At 40.9% G+C, this 21,376-nt stretch overlaps 2 protein-coding genes across 2 annotated transcripts in view; one reads left to right on the forward strand and one right to left on the reverse strand.

The window, feature by feature from the left end:
- Positions 1–685: 685 nt before the first annotated feature.
- On the reverse strand, positions 686–17,665 carry cyp39a1 (cytochrome P450, family 39, subfamily A, polypeptide 1). Its single transcript, XM_080790348.1, has 12 exons — positions 17,425–17,665; positions 12,106–12,241; positions 9,761–9,935; positions 7,600–7,749; positions 7,007–7,103; positions 6,259–6,354; positions 6,072–6,162; positions 5,371–5,504; positions 4,096–4,191; positions 3,438–3,526; positions 2,653–2,740; positions 686–1,606 (listed from the first exon to the last, which is right to left on the reverse strand). The coding sequence occupies exons 1-12, from the start codon at positions 17,602–17,604 to the stop codon at positions 1,538–1,540; spliced, it is 1,401 nt and encodes a 466-aa protein (XP_080646474.1). The 5' UTR covers positions 17,605–17,665; the 3' UTR covers positions 686–1,537.
- A 271-nt stretch (positions 17,666–17,936) lies between these two features.
- The window catches only part of slc25a27 (solute carrier family 25 member 27), a 6,114-nt gene continuing 2,674 nt past the window's right edge, over positions 17,937–21,376 (forward strand). Inside the window, exons 1-5 of the mRNA XM_080790828.1 lie at positions 17,937–18,213; positions 18,897–19,088; positions 19,771–19,855; positions 20,369–20,491; positions 20,736–20,848. Of these exons, the coding sequence (XP_080646954.1) occupies positions 18,105–18,213; positions 18,897–19,088; positions 19,771–19,855; positions 20,369–20,491; positions 20,736–20,848 (622 nt within the window). The 5' untranslated portion in view covers positions 17,937–18,104. The remainder of the gene's footprint in view (positions 18,214–18,896; positions 19,089–19,770; positions 19,856–20,368; positions 20,492–20,735; positions 20,849–21,376) is intronic.

Raw genomic sequence — 21,376 nt, forward strand, 5'->3', positions numbered from 1 at the left:
CCAATAGTAATTCTGCTGCCCACTTTCTAAAAAAATAGAAAGAAGCTATTATTACCCGACCGACGTCAGAGAGAGAGAGAGAGTGCGTGCGTGTGTACTGTGACTGTGTGGATGCAAGCTTGTTGACTCTGTCAAGTCAAGGAAAAAAGGGCGCTTTTTTTCAATACCTTTTGACGATGGGATCTCAGATTGATAGGCTACTTGACAAGGAGAAAGTCATCTTTCAGAAAGTGAGACATATAGTATCAGAGACAGAGAGAGAGAGAGAGCGTAGCGGTCTACAGTTTTTATCAGGTAATTTATAGTATACAAATTATCTTTCGATTTAGGAATTAGGTTATCAATGTCATGGGGATGATGGGGCAGCCGCATCTTTCCAGCAGTAGCTGGATGGGCCCCATACAAGGCAGGCCCACTGGCCCCGGTTTACTATAAGTTATTGAACCATAGGCCTATATCCTAAATCAGATTATTATTATTTTTTATGTGACAATGGATACTAGGCCTACTATACAGATTTTCTGCAACCTTCATAACTGACACTAATTCAGAATACTGTACTGTCATAATAAAATGAGTATTGTCAAAGAAGTAGCCTATTTGACAAATTAATAATACAATGAAGAAGCCATTAAATAAATATTTTATCATTTCACAAAACATATTTACAATGATTACACTTGATTTCAAATAAAATATTTTTTTTTACATAATATCAATACATCAAATATATGGAAAGGAGAACAAAATAAAACAATAAAACAAAATAAAAAAATAACTGATTGTTTTTTTTTCTCATGCAGCAAAAATAATTTAAATTTTCACTTTTCTTTGTGGACAGATATTTACATTTCCGGACCTTAACTGTAGTCTAACTTCATTTCCCGCTTTGAGTTTCTGTCTGGGGTTGTAAGAAAGTATACCTTTCCAATTATAATGTTCACATTTAATTTAATGTATTTTTCTTTGGGAGGCTGTGTCTTGAGTAAAACAATACGAATAACTAATTTGACGTTAACACCAATGCTTCTTGTCAAAATCAATCGTTATACTGAAACTCAGAGAGCCCTAAATGGTGTAATCTATATTAGGGCATTAATTAGAAGTAAACACGTATTTCTGGACTGTTTTCAACACTAAACACTGTAATCATATATAATCAAATAATGTAAACAAAGCTAGTAATAGCATCTATGTAGCTAAGTAGCAAAGCAAATATTTAAGGTGCACAAACATAATGAAAGTGTTAGTAGTTCATAGTATGTGGCTAGCGTCACCAGAAGAGAGTAAACGTCACAGTGCATTGTGGTCCCTTTTTACTGTTGTGATCAGAAATGTCAAATAGCTATACAGTGCATTGTGGGAGATATTGGGTGCCCTCCAAATTATTCAACAGTTTGACTTGGCTGATGCATGTTGTACATACACTAAACAGAATTATTATTATTAGAATGCAACATTGTCATCCTTGTTGCCTTGGTGAATAAGGAACATGCAACCAGAGCTGTGGTGGTGTGGTAGTTGCAGCATGTTTGTTTTATCTGTGACAATATTGCACAGTGCAGGGCCCTTCTGGTTGCTGTGTCCCAACAAGGTGGAGAGAGCTCTGACAATGCAGGGAAAAGAAAATTAAGAAAGAATCATCAAAAGAAAGGACAACAAAAAGTACATTCCTTGCACAAATGCACACATAGGAAATACAGTATACAATACTTAAGGTACACGTGCTATATTTCTTTCCAGTTTGTTGTTAAATCTGTTCCTTCACAACTGAACACAAGGTCACCTTGAACAAGAACCAGCTTTAAGAGGAGGATTTAAGGTATATACTACCGGTATGCAATTAAGACATTTACCAAGAGATACAAAAAGATGTGTGATTCAAATTGCAATGTTTTCCTATACTTATTCTTTTTATATAATATTTATCCCACGATTTTGCAACCCATTTTATCACCCAGTGTCAATTATCTACCTACTATCTATCTTCCTTCTATGCATGGGGAGTCCAAGCTGCTTCTTTTCACCTGACAGGGGGGAGTTTTCCCAGCCGGACATGAGAGGAAGCACGTGGAAGGAACACGTTATTCCGACCAGTTCCTTTCCCCTCCATCAGGCGCCCCAGTTGGCCAGGGGGAGGTAGCTTAAAGACCAGTATTACTGCATGTTTTTTGTGAGGGTACACGGGGAGAACATGCAAACTCCACACAGAAAGCCCCTTTGCCAACCCCGCCTCGGGTATGGGCACTGATGACGCGGAGGAGAGAACACGCCCCCAGCACCCACAGCGTCCACAGCGGGAATCAAACCCAGGACCTTCTAGCTGTGAGGCGACAGCTTCCTATACTCCATTGACCGTGGTCCCACAGGGCTCTGTCCTCTCCTTTTCCCTTCTACTCTCTTTGCTGAAAATAGCCAATTTACAGCTCAAAACGAATCACAGCGTGCTATTTTAATAGCATGTTCGGCTATAGAGGGTATGCACGTGACATCATCATACCCGGAAGTTATGTGAGAACGCCTACTGAGTGGCAAAAAAACCAGCCCATACATCCAAATCTGATTAACAACGTTAAACTCACTTTGCCACTCGATTTGACACTCACTTTATGCATACGCATACCCGTGACATATACAGAATAGGTTACTCACAGGTTTGGGCAGCGGGGTCAGGAGGCTGAAGTCATACTTGAAGAGGATCATTGACACAAACATGTGGAGCTCCACTATGGCGTACCACCTGTAACCATGACAGTTAAATGTTAATGTTAAATCCTGAGTGCTGCAATGCATAACTTTCATGTCCAGCCCACGATTCAAATCTGGGCCCCCACGTGGGCATCGAAATTTCTACAGTTTGAGTATACATTTTGACATTGATATGGATTCCATATTTACAAATGGATGAATTAACACTGAGGATTTTACTGTGTAGAGTGATGTTGGTAGGGCATTCCACATTTTGGTGGCATAGCAGTAGAACGAATTTAACCCTATGTTTGTGTCGAATCTGGGTTGAGCGAGATCAGTGGAGCTACCTCTGGTGTTTGTGTCTTTAACGTCATTGAAGTAGTTTGACAGGTACTTGGGTGTCTTGCGTATCTTGAAGATACGTAAGTTGCAAGTTGCTGTACTCATGGGTTAGGTGAGTTCTAGGTGTAAGTAGTAACCTGACCAGTTTGTTTTGAGATGTCTTGAAGCCTTGTTTTTACGGCCTTTGTGGTGCTATGATACCATGAGGTGCATGCATAGTACAAATTCCAGACTCTATTTATAACATAGTGTAAATGTCACTTGAATCCACATACCACTATATGAAATAAACATCTGTGTGCTAAGTCTCTACATGGATCACTGTGGGCACCTTGCCAGCTAATATGCTATAGAGAAAAACATGAAGTGTGCATGTGTGCCTGTGTGTGTTCTGTTTTTCTAACCTTCCCGGGCACTGGTTCTTGCCTCCCCCAAAGGCCACAAAACCTTCCAAGAAGACATTCTTTATAAAGTCTGCCTTCTCCCATCGTTCCTGTGGGAAGATGAAGCGAAAAAGAATAACAAGATTTCTTTTGGGTACAGAGTTGAAAGGCACTTTCTTAAAAACAAAAGTAGACCACCCGTATCCAAAGGACATCCATCTCACTCACTTTGACATACTGCATCCACGTCATACCAGCACTGAAGTGTTTGCTGTCCCAGTACACTACACTATAAATTCCTGATTGTTAATTTAACTCTCAGATTTGCAAATGAATGAATTAACTCTGAGGATTTTACTGTGTACAGTACACCATTTTGCCTGAATCCATACATGCACAGGCGTCAGTAATTCATGGCTGGTTTTCATTTTTGTATAGAGTGAATGTCTTTCTCTAGGAGTGGAAATGGATTGGATTTAAGTCAAAGTATATGTGAGTGTTCAGTCCTGTCCTTCTTAACCTCAATTTCCTATCCATACTTAGGAAACTGCCAGACACTGGCTAGGCATGACAGCAAGGTAATTTGTAAGGGTTATACAGAGAGAGAGAGAGAGAGAGAGAGAGAGAGAGAGAGAGAGAGAGAGAGAGAGAGAGAGAGAGTAGTAGTAGTAGTAGTTACCGGTCTAAACTCTTCTGGTTCTGGAAAATATTGAGGGTTCCTGTGGGCCCAATATGGAGACACCATCAACAGGTCCCCTGGAGGAATGGTGTAGTTCTGTCTCACACACACACACGCACGCACGCACGCACACACACACACACACACACACACACACACACACACACACACACACACACACACACACACACACACACACACACACACACACACACACACACACACACACACACGCACACACACAATAATTATGGCCCGAGCACTGCACTGTAGTGCGAAACCCTATTGAAATCTCAAATATTATTAGGGCTCAAGCACTGCACAGTAGTGTGAAGCCGCGTTTTTGAGATGCTAAACATACTCAAAAAGTTGCTAAACTTTGTACACACACAAGTGGCGAAAAATTTCGTATTTTAATCATCTCAGAAATGGGCGTGGCCTAATAGCTCAATAGCGCCCCCTACAAAAGTTTGTGCTAGAAGCCCCACAATATGGTTTCACCATATGCAAATTCATACACACCTGTATCATGTCCGGACTTACCAAAAAGTCTCTTGGCGCCATGACCTAAACCAAACAGGAAGTCTGCCATTTTTAATTTATTGTGGCGTTTTTATATTTGATAGTGCCTATTTTTTCCGATAACTTTTCAACGGTTTGTCGTCCTTCCTTTGAGTCACGTCACTTGATTCGATTGAAAGTCCTTGTCCATGATTGGAGTCAATTCTTCCCGACCCCTCTGAGTGGTCGATATGTCATAGTTTCTATCATTTGCCATAACTTTTGAACACTTTGTCATAGAGATTCATGAATTGCCTCACTGGACTCGGTTGAAAATCCTTGTCCTAGTTATGTCCGTGTGACCGTCCTTCCGTCTGTTTTTGGAACAAAATAACTCAAATCATGAATTTGAACATCCAATAGAGGGTATATGCACATGCATAAAGTGAGTGGCAAAGTGAGTTTAATGCAATCATATTGGACTTTTCTGTTTGGATGTATGGGCTGTCAAGGCCAGAAAGTAGTTTTTTGGTACTCAGTCAGTAGGCGTTCCCGCATAACTTCCTGGTTTGATGATGAAGTAACGCGCATACCCTCTATTGCCGTCAAAGACGTAAGAAGTAATGGCATCCTTTTCACATTGGCCTATTATAGCACCACCAGGAAGCCACAATAACCTACCTGACCTGTGCTCCGAGGAGCACTTTTTCTAGTTATTATTATTATTATTAGTTTAAAAGTAGTTTAATAGTTGTTCTAAACAGACCCACAGACCTGTAGTTTGAGAGGTCGGATGACTCTTCGTGTGATGGCTCCAGGGGCCCGGAGGCGGATTGCTTCCATTATACACCACCTCACATAAGGCATCTGCTGCAGATCCTCCAGTGTGATCTGTGTCCTGCATGGATCTGACACACACACACACACACACACACACACACACACACACACACACACACACACACACACACACACACACACACATCCAAAGTAGTCATTCATAAAAATCATCTTTCTATCTAAAGATGCATAGAACTGCATGCATGCATAGAACTAAAGTTGCATAGAACTTCATAAAGAGTGTATGTGTGTGAAAATGCAATTTCTTGCTGTCCCATGAAACAAACCAAATCTTCGTTTGCTAAAATCCAGTGGAACTGTTCATTCCAGAAGACTTGCTGTCAAATACTGCCACCTGCTGGTAGCAGGTAAACGGTGCTTAGCCCCAGATCACAAGGACATCATTATTTACCAGATTTGTATTTTATTTTAAATATGTACTGTCTATTTAGTCAGTTACGCCATATAATGATTCTAAAAAGTAATGACATGGAAGTGAATTCTAAATGAACAAATATATTTTAGTCTATTTGTGCTGTTTGTGTTTTCGTTCAGAAAACACCACAATGCCTTTTAAAGTGTGTGAAGTTCTGAAGGGAAAATTAATATCTAACTTTGTTTAGAGTCTAGCCCACCTTGGTCTTTGAGCGTAGCAGTGATTTCTGTCATTGCTTTCTGATAAGTCTCAGGTTTGTCCAGCATGAACGCTATGGCCCAGAATGTTATCTACACAAAGAAAAAACAATGCGGTTGTGAAGTACCACAATGCCTTCATGGTTCACATAAATAAGGAGAGGAGAGAATGACTGAATATTGACTTACAGGGATAGCATTGGCTAGAGAGGCCCATAACATCAGTAATCCATAGTTGGGCAGATACCTATCCGTTATTGTGGAGACCAGGTGCTGGAGCAATGTCTACATATAGAGATAAACGTATTACCATGTCATACATACAGTAGGCTATAACATCTCACTAAGTGCATGGTTCAATTCTGTCAAATAATGTTCCTGCTGTGTAGAGTATCATGCATGCATGTAGGACTGAAAATTGGCACAGACATATCAAGCTTTTTTACAGCAGTAAGTTAAGTTAATTTCGGTTACGTTGGGTAAAGAAATAACGGAATGGTTTCGTTTCAAATCTCTAATGTTAGGTTGATGACGTCATATTGATGATGTCAGACTTGGTCAATCATAGATCCTATACACCGGATGCCGAATGGACTCCGGTGTAATGGCTAGTATGGACAAAAATCTCATAGCCTAAAAGGGATAGTGGTTTTGCGATTATGAATTCACGTCATTGACGCATTGAGAAATATTGGAGAATAACACTGTTGGTTTAATGATTTTTTGCAGTAACAAATGTTTGGAAATCACCACATTTGTACTGTAATATGTGGTTCTGGTGTCTGGAGCGGAACTGGAAAATATAGTCCGGAACACACTATATTTTCCCTTCCCGGGGAAACTCCTCATTGCCAGGTGAGGATTTAGAACGACTAAACTGGGATAAAATAAAATAAATCAATAAGAAGCAAATAGATGGTCCTGAAGTGAGGCTTACCTTGCCACCATTCTCAGGGTAGCCATCCTCCTCCTCTGCATTGTTCACCATGTTTCCCAGCAGGGACAGCAACCAGTGTTTGGAACTGGCCCACTCCCTACACAAAGGAAAACAGAAGATACTTTTCAGTACAACTACTGAAACAATAACAAAGAGCAAATAGAAAAACGTGATTATTTTTCTTTATGTTGTAGCTAACCTCCATTCGAGTCATTCATATAGCTTGCTGTACCTCTCCAGTAAAAGTAATACCTAATCTTTAAATGTTATGTCATTAAATAGATAAAGTTTGTGTCCCTTCCATGATCAAACCACACATTATGAGAAAGATACTTCTGCATAATGATCAGTATACTGTTTGCATTTCTGATATTGACCATTAAAATCTACATTGTTCAACACAAGTGGCCAGCTGATGCATCCCTACCTATTTGCACACAAAATGTACTTTATTTCTCATATTCTAGCTAACCTTGCATCACCGGGCTTTCCACGTGGAGGAGTGAGTGATTTTCAAACAAATTATTTTTAGAGAATTAATATGATTAAAGCTAAAGTGCTTGCTCCTCATTAGTCTGGTCAAACCTGCACACCTGAGGAACAGGTCAGGGAGTTGGGAGCCGTACTCAAATCCCTCATCGTATTTGACAAACGTCTTCTCAAACTGCTGCATGGTGAAGGGTGCGCCTGGGGAGTTGTTCTTCCCTAGAAGGTTACTCATCACTGCAGGGTACATCACCCCTCTGGGAGGGGAGGAGAGGAGAGATTAAAAAGGACATGTTATGCACATGTACACTGTACAATGACAACAGGAATAGCACACAAGTCAATGAATCAAGTGTCATGTCATTCCTGTTGTGCCGTGTGTTACTCATAGCGATGTCCTGCGTTCATACAGCGTAGTGTAAAGTGACAGGTGAGCATTCGAGTTCCTCCAGTTTAGGTGGTTTCAAATCTTAATTAGCGAAGTGTGTCAGTTTGGAGTGAGTCAGACCAAAACAAACTTTACACACGAAATAAGGCAAGGCAAGGGCAAACTGACACCAGGGTCTGTGGGGTGTGGTGGGAACATGGCACTTCTGACAGAGGTGTGGTGAAAACACATGCCTATGGTAGAGAGCATAGTAGTCACGTGTCACGCATATATGACACAATACATTCTGACTGATACGAATGTACTAATGTAGTATATGCATAGCACTAAGGGCCGATTCATACTCCTATTTCAGGGCCAAAAAAAGTCGGTTTGTGGCCCTGTACCCTACGCCGGTCCAAAAGAGACCCGGAAGAAAGCGACAGGGACCCGATCACGACACGATACCCCCGGATGGAATGCGACACCCCTTCTCCTTTACCTACATAAGGTGTAGTGACGTCATTCAGCGGTTTTGGAGAGGGGGGGGGGGCCGTCCTAAAGTCAGCATTTCGGTACCACTGAAATATTGTGATGACCCGAAATCATTTCGGCACTCCAGGGGTATTTCCTCATTCATTCAGCCCAGCTTCGAGTTCAATTTGTCGGCCGTGAAGCCAAGGAAACACCGGGAGTTTGGAAGAGACACAAGCCAAAGCGGGCAGCCTCTCGCTGGCCGTGCGATCTGGCTAAAACAAATACTGTCTAAATGAATTACAAACCTATAGTAGGCTACACAAATAAACACGATCACATAAGAAACAAAAACATGAGTGGTCCCCAAAGCATCGTGTTCTTAACGAGCTGCATTTGAAAACACACACACACACACACACACACACACACACACACACACACACACACACACAGCCTGTTTATGTGACACAACACAACACCCAGCTGGCTGCAGAGGAGGACGCACCGCCACAGGGAGGGCCAGTCAGATAGTCTATGTAGCCTACCCGCTGTGCGAATACTTACAAGCGACTTGTGAGGGAGTATGAATTGACTTTTATAGAGCCTAACTAAAGTCGGGTCGGGGACCATTCCCGAACCAGCAGTATGAATCGTGCTATAGGCCTACAGTATGTGTGTATCTATTGTATTATCTGGTTATCAGTCTGATACTTCTGTCGCCGTCAATAAGTTATAGATGTTTCGATTTGATTAGTAAAACGATTTTTCAAATCAATTCATGTTCTCAATTTCTTTAAAACTCTATAACATAAAATTGGCAAAAATGTTATGGAATGTTATGGAAAAATTATAACAGAAAATAAAAAAAACAAGAATGATTGCCAGGTGCAGCAAGTTCTCGTTTATGAACATCTATAATCAGTTTGTGTCACGGCTTCACGTTGTGGCGTTCAGACTATGGGTTTTATGGGTAAGTGTCCACTATGGTCGCTACTATGGCACTACGGTCGGTCGCTACTAGAGGTACGTGTTAATGTTGTCCAGACCCTTTTCAAGCAGCTGGCAAAAACAAATGGCAATAATATCAACTATACTTACTGTTACTGTTGTAGCCAATGGGCAAAAAAATTCTAAAATCAAATAAAATCAACTCAAATACAATAAAATGCACTGTGTGGTATAAGTTCTACTGAAAACATGTATTTAGAGCTGTATTTAGAGTGAATAGATTATATAAATCATGCTTTGTGTGATTACATTTGTCTCACTCTGTGGACCTACAGTATACAGGCATAATAACCAGAATATTTAGCTCCATTAAATCCTGCATCAAATAACTGGCTGGTCTCCCTGCCTCATCCATGATCGGATGCAGAGTAATCTATTACGCTCAGCGACAATCCACATAGACAAGAGTGTGTTACCTAACCACTTCATTGAGTTCTCCCTGTCCTTTGGGTCCCATCTTTTCCAGATGGTGGTTGAACTCTTCACAGAGGTGGTCAACCAGCTGGGCCACGTTCCCCGGCGTCAGCCTGCCTTTGATCAGGGTGTTACATGCAGGGTGGAACCTGTAGAAGCTCTCCTTACTGATGGACGCTACAGGGACAAGTGGGATAGACACTATCACTTTCATTTACCAAAAACATTAACTTGAATTTAACTTGGCCAGGTTGAAACATACAGAACTTAGCATAGCAGCACACATGCAGTACACAGCAGGGAGTACAAGTTGACACATATGGGACATACAGTAGCCTACAACACCTGTCCTAGAGGTGTGCCATATAATGAACAGAAAAATACTATTATTATAGAACTAGTCCTGTTTTTCACTTGATGTCAAGATGAAAGCTACTATTTTGCCTGTTCTTGATTATGGTGTTTTGTTGTACACATGCCTGCATCAGGTCATTGCATGGTGCCTGCATATGTTGGATAATCATGGTGCTTGAATATTTCACGTTGTCTTGGCAGTTGGTGCAGTGTGATGGATGAATGCACCGGATTTATCATTTCGACGCTTGCGTAAATGCATAACGGATGTTATTCAGTTTTCCACAGTTTTGTTGTGGATATTATTGGTGTTGAAAAGAAGCAGGTGTCTTATCGAACAGTTTGAGTAACAAGAAATGCAAACCACCTCACCTAGTTTCTGACGCTCTGCCAGTACTTTTGCACTTTTACTCAAGTACATTTTCAATTCCAGACTTTTACTTGTAACAGATTATTTCTATATTGCAGTATTGATACTCACTCGCAGGTCAATTGGCCTGCTCTTTCCAGATGGAAATTAGTCACTGCCACTGTTATTATCTTATAGTTATTAGTTATTATCGTTTCGCCTTGAGACAAATATGTGCAACAATGGCGTCTTAGAAAAAAGCTTTAATGCTTGTTTGAGGTGAAAATGTTTTTTCAAGTTAAGACATTACACAACAAAATAATATAATCAAAGCAAACAAATAATGCATTGCTATGTTTCTTTTGTCATCTTGCCCTACCCAACAGTACTAAGTTCTTGACTGTCTTGAAGGTTACATCAGCCCTGCTGAAATGTAGCTCATTCAATCTTGATTTCTTGTGACAACTGACAAGTTCACTTAAAATGTAATGTATTACCGGATTGGAAACAGTTCATGTGATCTAATGGACTCAAGTTTTCCAAATCCTTGAAGAATCAATATATTTATTTCCTCATTGAACCATCTGGGTTCCCTCAAATGGTTTTCAAACTGAATTGCACATAATCCCTGGAATGCACATAATCCCTGGAAAACATGGGAATGGTGGTACTATCATTTTACAAAATAGCTTGTGAAAGGTTTGGCAGTAGTGGCGGCTTGTTCCCTATAGTCTCTCTAAAGTAAACAGATATTCTGTCAATAATTAATTACTCTCTCTGTAAGCGTATAGTCTCTGTATGAATAATATATGTCAGAGTGTACATTTTCTATCTGTGTACTCACACTTATATTTATTTACCCCCCCCCCCACTTGTTCTTTTAAATATGTATGTGTTTTTTAATTTAATTACTGAATAGAATACACACAGAGGAACATTGTCATGTCCATTGAAACTAAATCCATGTTACGTTTCATGTCTGTCTGTCTCTCCCTCCCTCTAGCCTTCTTTGCGGGCACTTCCACATCACCTCATCTGCTGTCAATCAACCCATTAGTTGGTCCCTTACCCACCTATTGTGCTTTCCCTTCCCATTGGTCAGTCCTGCTCCTCTGACTCCACCTCCACCAATCATGTCCATCTGCTGTCCTGTAAAAGGCTTGGTTCTAACTTCTACCTCAGCTCTCTCTCTCTCATCCATACTGTATGGATATGACCCGTCTGTTTGTAGCCTTGTGCTTTTGTTTGTAGAATCCCAGAGCAAACTCTGTTAAATGTGTAATGATTATCCTATTCTACTTAGTACTTTGTTAATGTGTGTATGCCCTGTCTTTTGACAGGTACAACAGGGGCCTCTAAACATAGTCATCACGTTGTAACTTAACTTCATTCATTTATTACAAACTCCTATCCCCCTTAGACAAAAAGGGTTTTGCAATGGGCCATTACATCTACTAAACCTAAGCCTCACTATTATAAACCTAATCATAACAATTAGTCTAACCTAAGCAAACTCTAATTCTAACCATAACTGTTACCGTTACCATAACCCTGAACTAGTCCATTGCGAGTTGAGGCTGTGCATGATTTTCCTCATCCTTTTTTTTTCATCTTTGTGAGGAAAGACCATGTGCACATGCTCACCTGTGTTACGGACAGGCTCTTGGACGGCCTGTTCAAAGTCCACATCTTTGGAAAGGAAAAAGGCCCTGAAGTCCTCGTGCAAGGTCACAAAGGTCAGACGCTTCCCTGCTGCCACCACAGTAAAGACAGGACCATACTGGAACAGACAAACACACCACATTTAGGCTCTTGAAATTCAAACATCACTTATTCACTTCATGAAGAAAAGTATAGAAGAAAACACATGATTCCAAATATGTTGAACACTTGTACGTGCGTCATGCTGCAACGTAAAGTTCTGAAGTAGCTTATTCAAGCCTTATTGTACAGCTGCTGTTTGGGGATTGAACCACAAAACAGACTTTACAAAAATACATTTTATGTGAGAAAAATGGTTCAATCCCACATACGTTATTAGGCGGGGCTTTGAAAGCATCACTCTGTGTTGAAAGTGAAAGTGTGCGTGGTTTGAACTGGTTTCCCTTTCCGTGATGCGATGGCCCGAGAATATATTATACATGGACCGCGGACACACAACATTGATGGAGAAACAACAACAACACGGAGCAGTGATAACACGACAGACCCAATGAAAAAACAACAACACGGAACAACAGGGAAACGACACGGTCACTCAGTGTCCAAAGAAACATCACTGTCTGCTCTACGTCACCTTTGTCTCTCACTCGCTCTCTTATTCACAGAGAAAAAAACATCAACACGGAAACAACACGGTCAGTGGCCATGATATTCACGGAGAAACAACAACATGGACCACATAGACGCGAGCACGCCTGGCACGAAGTGTTACAATAAATGAGGAGTGCTAGGAGGTGAGATAGAGTTTTCAGATAGTTTTAAGTTTTCAGATGTCGGTGGAAAATGGGGAGTGAGTGAGTGATGTCATTCTACATCTTGGGATGGAGGGAGTGATGGCCAGGGTGTCGACGATAAGGGAGTAGAAGGACAGAGGTGTGTTATTTCCTAGGCTCTGAGTGCGTGAGGAACGGTGTGGGGGTGGACCATGACCTGAAGGAAAGGGTGTACGATGCTCTTGATTGCCTTGTAGATCATCACCAGTGTTTTAAATTCGATGTGGGCAGCGACCAAAAGACAGTGAAGGGAACACATAAGGGGGAGACCGTAGACGTGAATATTTGAAAGCTTGAAGATGAGGCGAACTTCGGCCTTTTGTAACTTTATATTGCATAACTTGTTGGCCTTTAATTTTGCCTCCACACAAGAATCCAGGTAGAGGAACACTACTAATAAATAATAATGCAAGCGCTCTGAAAGTGTCTCTCTTTACTCTCTTGCTTCTTCTCTCTCTCTCGCACGCACGCATGCACGCACACACACACACACACACACACACACACACACACACACACACACACACAATGTTTCATGATTTTCTTTTTTTTACTCAGATGTATACTGTTGAGTTACTTAATCTAAACTGTTATACAAGCAGCAGGCCCAGAGAATAGGATCATATACTGTAGCAACAGCAGTTTCAATGCTCACAACATGCCACAATGCAATACATGTCACAACGCAATACAACATGCCACAACCTGATACAACATGTCACAACACACTACATGTCACAACGCAATATACAACATGTCACAATAAGTAACAACACAGCAAGTTGTGAGCTTGTCTAATTTCATTGAAGAGATTGGTGTAGAGGCAAGAAATTAGGGGATCCTAGGAAACTTGGTCAACTAAAACGTTTTAATCAATTAAACCCAAGGCTGGTTAAGAGAGAGAGAGAGAGAGAGAGGAAGGACAGGAGGTAAGAGGTCTGTTTCAGTAGGCCTATGCTCAATTGTGTTTAAAGACAAAGCTTTCAAATTTTGTCAAATGCAAAGAATTCCAGAGATTAAGATGCAAACGTCGGACAATGTGACAGACGTCGGACAATGTGACAGCTGACAGCTGGCATTTGTATGAGATTTTAACTTGCCCATTTTGCGGACGTGTTTGTGCAGTATCTACTATCTGGTGTACCTCTTGGGCGAGAAGAACGCCACGCTTGCGACCTGCCCAAGGCCCAAGAACAAAACAAGCTATCTAGCTACAAGCAGTATACCTTGCCTTTTCAGAACTTCCCAGTCTTGTGACAGACAGTCACGATTATGAATCGGCTGCGAGCCCTTATTGTTTAACCTGTATATGGACTATAAACTGTTGGCTGTGAGCCTATGTGCATTTCTGTTTAAACTTGTACCTGGTAATCTGTGAACGTTATCTGCCTCTCCTCTCCTTATTTGGACCATGGGTTTGTGATGGTCCTGTCACAGAGTAGCCTCACTTAGTCAGACAGTGGGTGGCAAAAACCGTTGAATAAATAATGCTGATTCTGGTGGCCTGAATCAAATATGTGAGTCAAAGTCACACCTCTTGAAGTGTAAATGTAATTTACATGGGACAAGTTGAGACAAACATTTAAATCATTTAGCCACACAGATAAATCACTCACAATCTCTAGCTTGAGAAATAATAGTCAATGCAGCGTTCCCAATCTTGAAAGCATCACAAACCAAGGTACTGTATCTTTCTATGCACGGTGGAGCATTGAGGTTATTCTCGCCCAATAAAAGAGGAGAAATCACTGACTATAATATGACAGTAAACTGTAGTTTTAGAATTAATCTCTCTTATTAGATAAGAGAGAGAATTGTGCCACGATATCTCGTTTTCATTAACAAATATTAGATCCAGTAACTATACTGTAACTACATTTTCTTGACGATACCAGATAACAGAGCACATTAGGGCTACATAAGAAAATGGTTGGATACAGAAGCATCACCAACAAACAACAAGACAAACTTAATATTATGCCACTTGCTGACTTGCATATTACTGGCAAGCCTTTAATTTGACCACTACATAAAGAACCCAGTCAGAGAAGTGGAACACTGACAATGCAAGTGCTCTCTCTCTCTCACTCTCTCTCTTTCTCTCTTTCTTTATCTCTCATGCATGCACATTGCACGCATACAAGCATGCACACACACACACAAGAGACACAAATTAGAATGTTCTGGCCTCTTACTGTGTGTGTGTGTGTGTGTGTGTGTGTGTGTGTGTGTGTGTGTGTGTGTGTGTGTGTGTGTGTGTGTTGTGTTGTGTGCTGGTGTGTGTCAACAGGCCCATGCAGTGTCTATTCCAACCTAAGCCAAGATCCACAAACAAATTGAAAAATATTACATTAAAAATAGTCTCGTTCCTCAGGCACAATTAATGTTCTTTCTAATCTACTGTTTTTCTAGACTTTGGCTTACAAGTTAACTGTATAAAGACTAGGTCAAAAGTCTTGTTCAGACTTGTTCTGCACACTTCACCTGTCTGTCTGTCTGTCTATCTGTCTGTCTGTCTGTCTGTCTGTCTGTCTGTCTGTCTGTCTGTCTGTCTGTCTGTCTGTCTCAAAAGCATTGTGACAGATCTACAAGCATAATACACGAGTTGAGAACATAAAGCTACATCTATTCCAACCATAGAGTTATATATAATACGGTTCCACACAGCTGATGACAAGTTAGACTGGACTTTAGAACAGTGGGCATCACACTGTGCCCCAGATTGAGTGAGCAACTCACTTTTCACCTGCCTCAATAAAACTACCATGGACCCGACCGCCTCCAGCTAATCCACAATGCTGCAGCCTGCATGTGCTATATAATAAAATAAAATTAAAATACTTAAAATACTTACATACATACATACAGTACTTACTTCAATTCAATTCAATTAGCCTTTATTGTCTCTGAGGAGAAATTTGTCTTTGGCACCAAGAGACAGCGTTATACATTACATACATACTGTACACATATACATACAAAATACTACACACATACATACATACCCACCTACATACATACATTTCAGACGTTTTAGCAGTTTTTAAGGACCCACTTTTAGGCCAGTGCACCAGAGCAAGCTTTTGCCCTTTTTTTAAACCCCACCCATTTTAACCAAATACATACATACATACATACATACATACATACATACACAGTTCATAGTACAAAAAATACAGTTCAAAAAATTATCCTACCCACTCTGTGCAAATATATCAAGGTTCAAGTATTGTAGTATTGCACTCTCCCATCATAAGGTCTTCCCCGTTCCCCCCAGTAGTCTGTTATTGAGTGCTTTGACAGTGGAACAAAAGAGAATTTATATCTGTTGAGCTTACAGTATGGTGATCTGTACCGTCTGCCAGACGGCATCAACTCATATTCCTTTTGGAGGATGTGGTTCGGGTCTCGGGTGATTTTGAGGCCCTGCTTGTACTCTCAAATATCTCTTTAATACTTGAATACTTACCTCATGAATACTGTACCGTATGTCCATCTTTACTACAACAACTCTGATAGTGTACAAATGGACCCATCATTCCATTCTCCCACTCTCGTTAAATTCAGGATTTTACAGTTCAGAATAGGCTGCTATTTCAATTATTATAATTTATATATTGTATATTATATTGTTATAAACATAATATTTGGTCATCTTATCACTCCACAGAGATAAGATAAAACTTTTAGGGGCCTCGAGGGGGAAATTGATTGTTATTAGCCAGTTACAGAATAGGCCTATACTGTACAGAGCCACAACTGAGAAAATAATTAGAGTGGCAATTTGGACCCATTTTGCTGCCAGTATCTCTTTTTTGTGGTGCATCATTTATTCAGTTGCATGTTAACACAACACTGCGTTATATTATCTCTATATTTTACTGCTTGTATGTCAGTGCCATTCAACTTTGATAACTTATCACCTAGAGCCCTACAAGGTAATACTAGTGCAGGATATCAAAGCAGTCTAAAGTAGAGCTGAATGTGCTGCTACGGGCTACTAGAAAGTATGATTGAAAACTGCTTTCAAAACGTATAGGAGAAAACATCAAGCACCATAGCTTGATTCATAAATGATATTGAATAGGCAATCGGAGAGGCCTAAAGGGAAATAGGCTACGCTACAAGCCTACAATAAGTTAGCTATAGCTCTCCCACAGTGTGCATATTGAATATTCCATGTATTATATTGCACTGGCTGGCATTGCAATTTTCCACGCAGAATTCTTTACATTTTAAACTGTGCAAAGAATTCTGTCTGCAGTGCACACTCTGCAACTCTGCACCTATTCGCATCAGCCAGTTGATCCAATTATTGGTGGCCTCACTGGCCTGAGTCAAAGATGCACCAGTTAAACCCAGTGTGACAAACTGGCAAAACAAGTCATTTGCATGTTGTATAATGACCAACGCACGTTTAAATAATTAACGTGCGTTGACAAGATAAACAGATAAACACTTGACTTACCTTATCTCTAGCTTGAGAAATAAAAGTCAACGGAGCTTTCCCGAACTCGAAAGCGACACCGAACCAAGGGATCCATCCCTTTATGCATGGTGGAGCATTAGGGTTATTCTTCTCTCCAAATAAAAGACGAAGAGAAATGGCCACGACTATAAGAGACAGTGTCAAAGTTAATATGTCCATTATTACAGTATGTGACTAGTAATGAGTGACTACTAATGATCTGAAGCGAGTTGATGCGCTGCACACCTGTCAGAATATAGTGAAACAGAAGCGTTTTTTTTCTATTGACAGGGAGATCAGCGAATCAGTGTGAGAGATCGTGTGGGCCAATCAACTGAATGGAAGGGAGGTGCGAATCATTCGTAAACAAACACGAAACACACTGCACGTATATGATGATGGGACGTGTAGTTTTTGTTCCCGGTGTTCCCGTTTGACCTGGGCATTACAGCAGCCTCTTAGAACTACATTTCGGTAGTCTAAAGGTCTGTGGATGAAAAGTAAACACAAGAGCTGCTGCACCGTTGCACGGTGAACGTGAATGTGAACATAATTATCTCTGTTGCTCTCAGTTTAGTGGTTTGCGCGGCCACGTGTGACTTTTCAGAATGCGAAGAAGCGTTGTTGGAAAATAACACTACTTTTGAAGACGTTGCTACTTGCTAGCCTAGGACAAATAAATGGGTCAAGAGCAGGGTGAGAACGGTTCGGGTGTGCAGCGGCTTTCACGGTGGCCGCGACTCTCAAAGTTCGTCCTGTCAGCGGGTGCTGCAGCTGTAGCTGAAATGGGTAGAGTACATTATTCTACTATCAGAAACGTCGAACGTGTGTTTGTACATTACTTGAGCAACATCACATATGCCAAGTTGCCAACAAAATGTAGTGGCACCTGCCATGCCACGCCGGTGCTGCATGAGTCCAGACCTCCATGGGTCCGACTCCTTTTCCCTTCTAATCAAATCACATAACGTACGGTACGTGACGTCCTCAAATGCAAATAAATTAATGTAACCATTGCCAACCATGCAGGCAAATGATGACCAGAGATACAATTTTGCTATAAACCACATCCTAGCACAGGCTAGCAGTAGCTCTGGTCCATAGCCTTCTACTGCTTCTACGATTCTGCCCTGCAATGCAGAATCGTAGAAGCAGTAGAAGGCTATGGACCAGAGCTACCTAGCTGTTAACCTTGACCTCCGCAACCTACTCTATCTATTCATAATTGATGGAAGCTCAAGCAGTGTTATCTGAACTACATGGCCACTTTGGCCAGTGCGGGATAGATAGATGGTTGCGCCGTGTGCTTCTGCAGAATGATCACTATAGGGGCGGGCATGACTATAATGTAATACTATGTAATAATGTATAACTGGGAGTTAATACATACATACCATTATAAACAACAATGATAATCTGTGGACTGTGGTTGTTCATATATGTGCATCTCTTTATCTCTCATATCTATCTAGTCACATTTCCTCTGGATTTGACCAAGACCCGACTTCAGATCCAGGGGGAGACAGCTCTGCTTCGGCATGGAGGTTCTCCTGGCACTGGGCCCCCTCACCGTGGGATGCTGTGGACTGCAGTAGGCATCATCAAGGAGGAGGGACCCCTTAAACTATGGCAGGGGGTTACACCAGCCATTTACAGGCACATAGGTGGGACAGGCTACTTTCAAGATTGTAAGGGTAGAGTTTTATCATTGGAATGTCTTCCTTGATGGCTATATATGTTCAATAGGATGGCATATACCGGTAATCTCATCAAAATACCACACCTGAATGGGCAACGTGTCTGAAATCCATATGCAGCAGCTCCGTGGGTGGAAATAAATGTTGTGACAGTGACATGTGTAGATCAAAGTAGGATGTTTTCACAGTATGATAAGCAGCTTGGATCAAAAAAAATAAACTTTATACTATTATACACAGTACATCAGTATAATAAAGGGAGTCACTTGACACTGGATTCAAGATTCAAGAGGGTTTATTAGTCACTCACTCATACAGATTGTATTTGTATTTTTTGTGGCATGTTCCGCAGGTCTGTGCTAACAAGTTACAACAACAGTATAGCAATACAATAATGATAATACTGCTGACATTTGATCTGTCTAACTAATAATACATGGTTTGTTGTTATGATACTGTAGATTCTATTTCTGAATGATGTCATTTTCACCTGCTTCTGGATTTTTGGACACATTATCCCTATGATGTTTTTGTGTGGATATTCTTATTTGTCACAGTTTCATTGAATAACAGCATTTATCTGGCTCTCTGTAGCTTCAGTATATTGTGTTGCTTAAGTGTGTGTAACCTGAGTTCATGTGTTATCCAGTGTACTCGGGAGGACGAATGTTGGTGTATGAACACCTAAGGGAGTCTGTGCTTGGCCGGTCCGATGACAATAGTTTCCCTCTCTGGTGAGAAGAATATTATTTTTGCTTCATTGTGCCCACACACAATCACACATACACTCACTACTAGTGTAATTAGTTACTTGCTTACTTGTATCTGCTTATTCTTTGGGATGCTATTTCCACCTCTGTTGGTATTTTTTATATTCAGTATTGACTATAGATGAGCACCTATGGTGAGATGAGAATCAGACGGATTACAGTCTGCTCCCCATTAATAATAATAATAATAATAATAATAATATATACGATTTATATAGTGCTTTTCTAGGTACCCAAAGTCGCTTTACAGAACAGAAGTAAAAACAATTTTATTAGAAAAACTACTTAAAATGTTAAAAGGTTAAAAACTAGAAATCAAAGTCAAAGTGGAAAAACAAGAAGGGTGGGTTGGGTGTGTGTGTGTGTGTGTGTGTGTGTGTTGGGGGGGGGGGGGGACTTTTGCTCGGAGTGATCAAATAGAAATGGAATTCTGTTTTCAAGCCCTGGTTATGATTATCCTTCATTCTTATCCTACAGGAAGGCTGTGATTGGGGGTATGCTTGCAGGGGCGCTGGGCCAGTTCCTTGCCAGTCCTACTGACCTGGTCAAGGTCCAGATGCAGATGGAAGGAAAACGTAGGCTTGAGGGCAAGCCTCCACGGTGTGTGTGTGTGTGTGTGTGTGTGTGTGTGTGTGTGTGTGTGTGTGTGTGTGTGTGTGTGTGTGTGTGTGTGTGTGTGTGTGTGTGTGTGTGTGTGTGTGTGTGTGTGTGTGTGTGTGTGTGTGTGTGTGTGTGTGTGTGTGTGTGTGTGTGTGTGTGTGTGTGTGTGTGTGTGTGTGTGTGTGTGTGAGAGAGAGAGTACCAGATTATTCTCAAAATTATTGTGGTGTTGTTATCATTGCAGTGTGCATGGAGTGTACCACGCTTTCATAAAGATAGTCTCAGAGGGAGGGGTTCGGGGCCTGTGGGCAGGATGGGTACCAAATGTCCAGAGAGCAGCACTGGTCAATCTAGGAGGTACTGTGTTACATCTACTGTTCATCTAAATGCCACCTGTGAATGATGAAGAGTGTGTAAACTGGTACTTTGTTTATAGGTGCTGTAAGTGATATAGGTGCTGTAATGTTATATGTTTAAGCTCTATATTCTGATAGTAATCATTGCTATAGAGTGTTTGTTCAGTAACAGGAGTCACCCCGTCTCTTCAGCTCTTAAACAGAAGAAGACATGTAGATTCAACAGTTTTATCCAATCAGGAGACATAACCAATTTATCAGCTTCAATTTTATAGTGTTCCAGCCCAGGTCCAATTTTGTCTGCTCTTTTTTATCCATCACTTTCAATTTCACTAAGTTGTTTATGTGTGTATCTTGTATGAGTTGTCTCTACTCCTGATTGGATCAAATTGGTATCACGACCTGAAAGAACTAGTAACAGAACAAACACATAGCAATGATGTGATGAAAATAGAGCCTCTATTTTCGTCACTGCCTATACCCCTAGCCTCGGTCCCATGCTTATCTGCGAAAAGAAAAGCCTGGCAGA

Source organism: Protomyctophum bolini (assembly GCF_963924005.1).
Source record: "Protomyctophum bolini genome assembly, chromosome: 19".
Classification (NCBI taxonomy): domain Eukaryota; kingdom Metazoa; phylum Chordata; class Actinopteri; order Myctophiformes; family Myctophidae; genus Protomyctophum; species Protomyctophum bolini.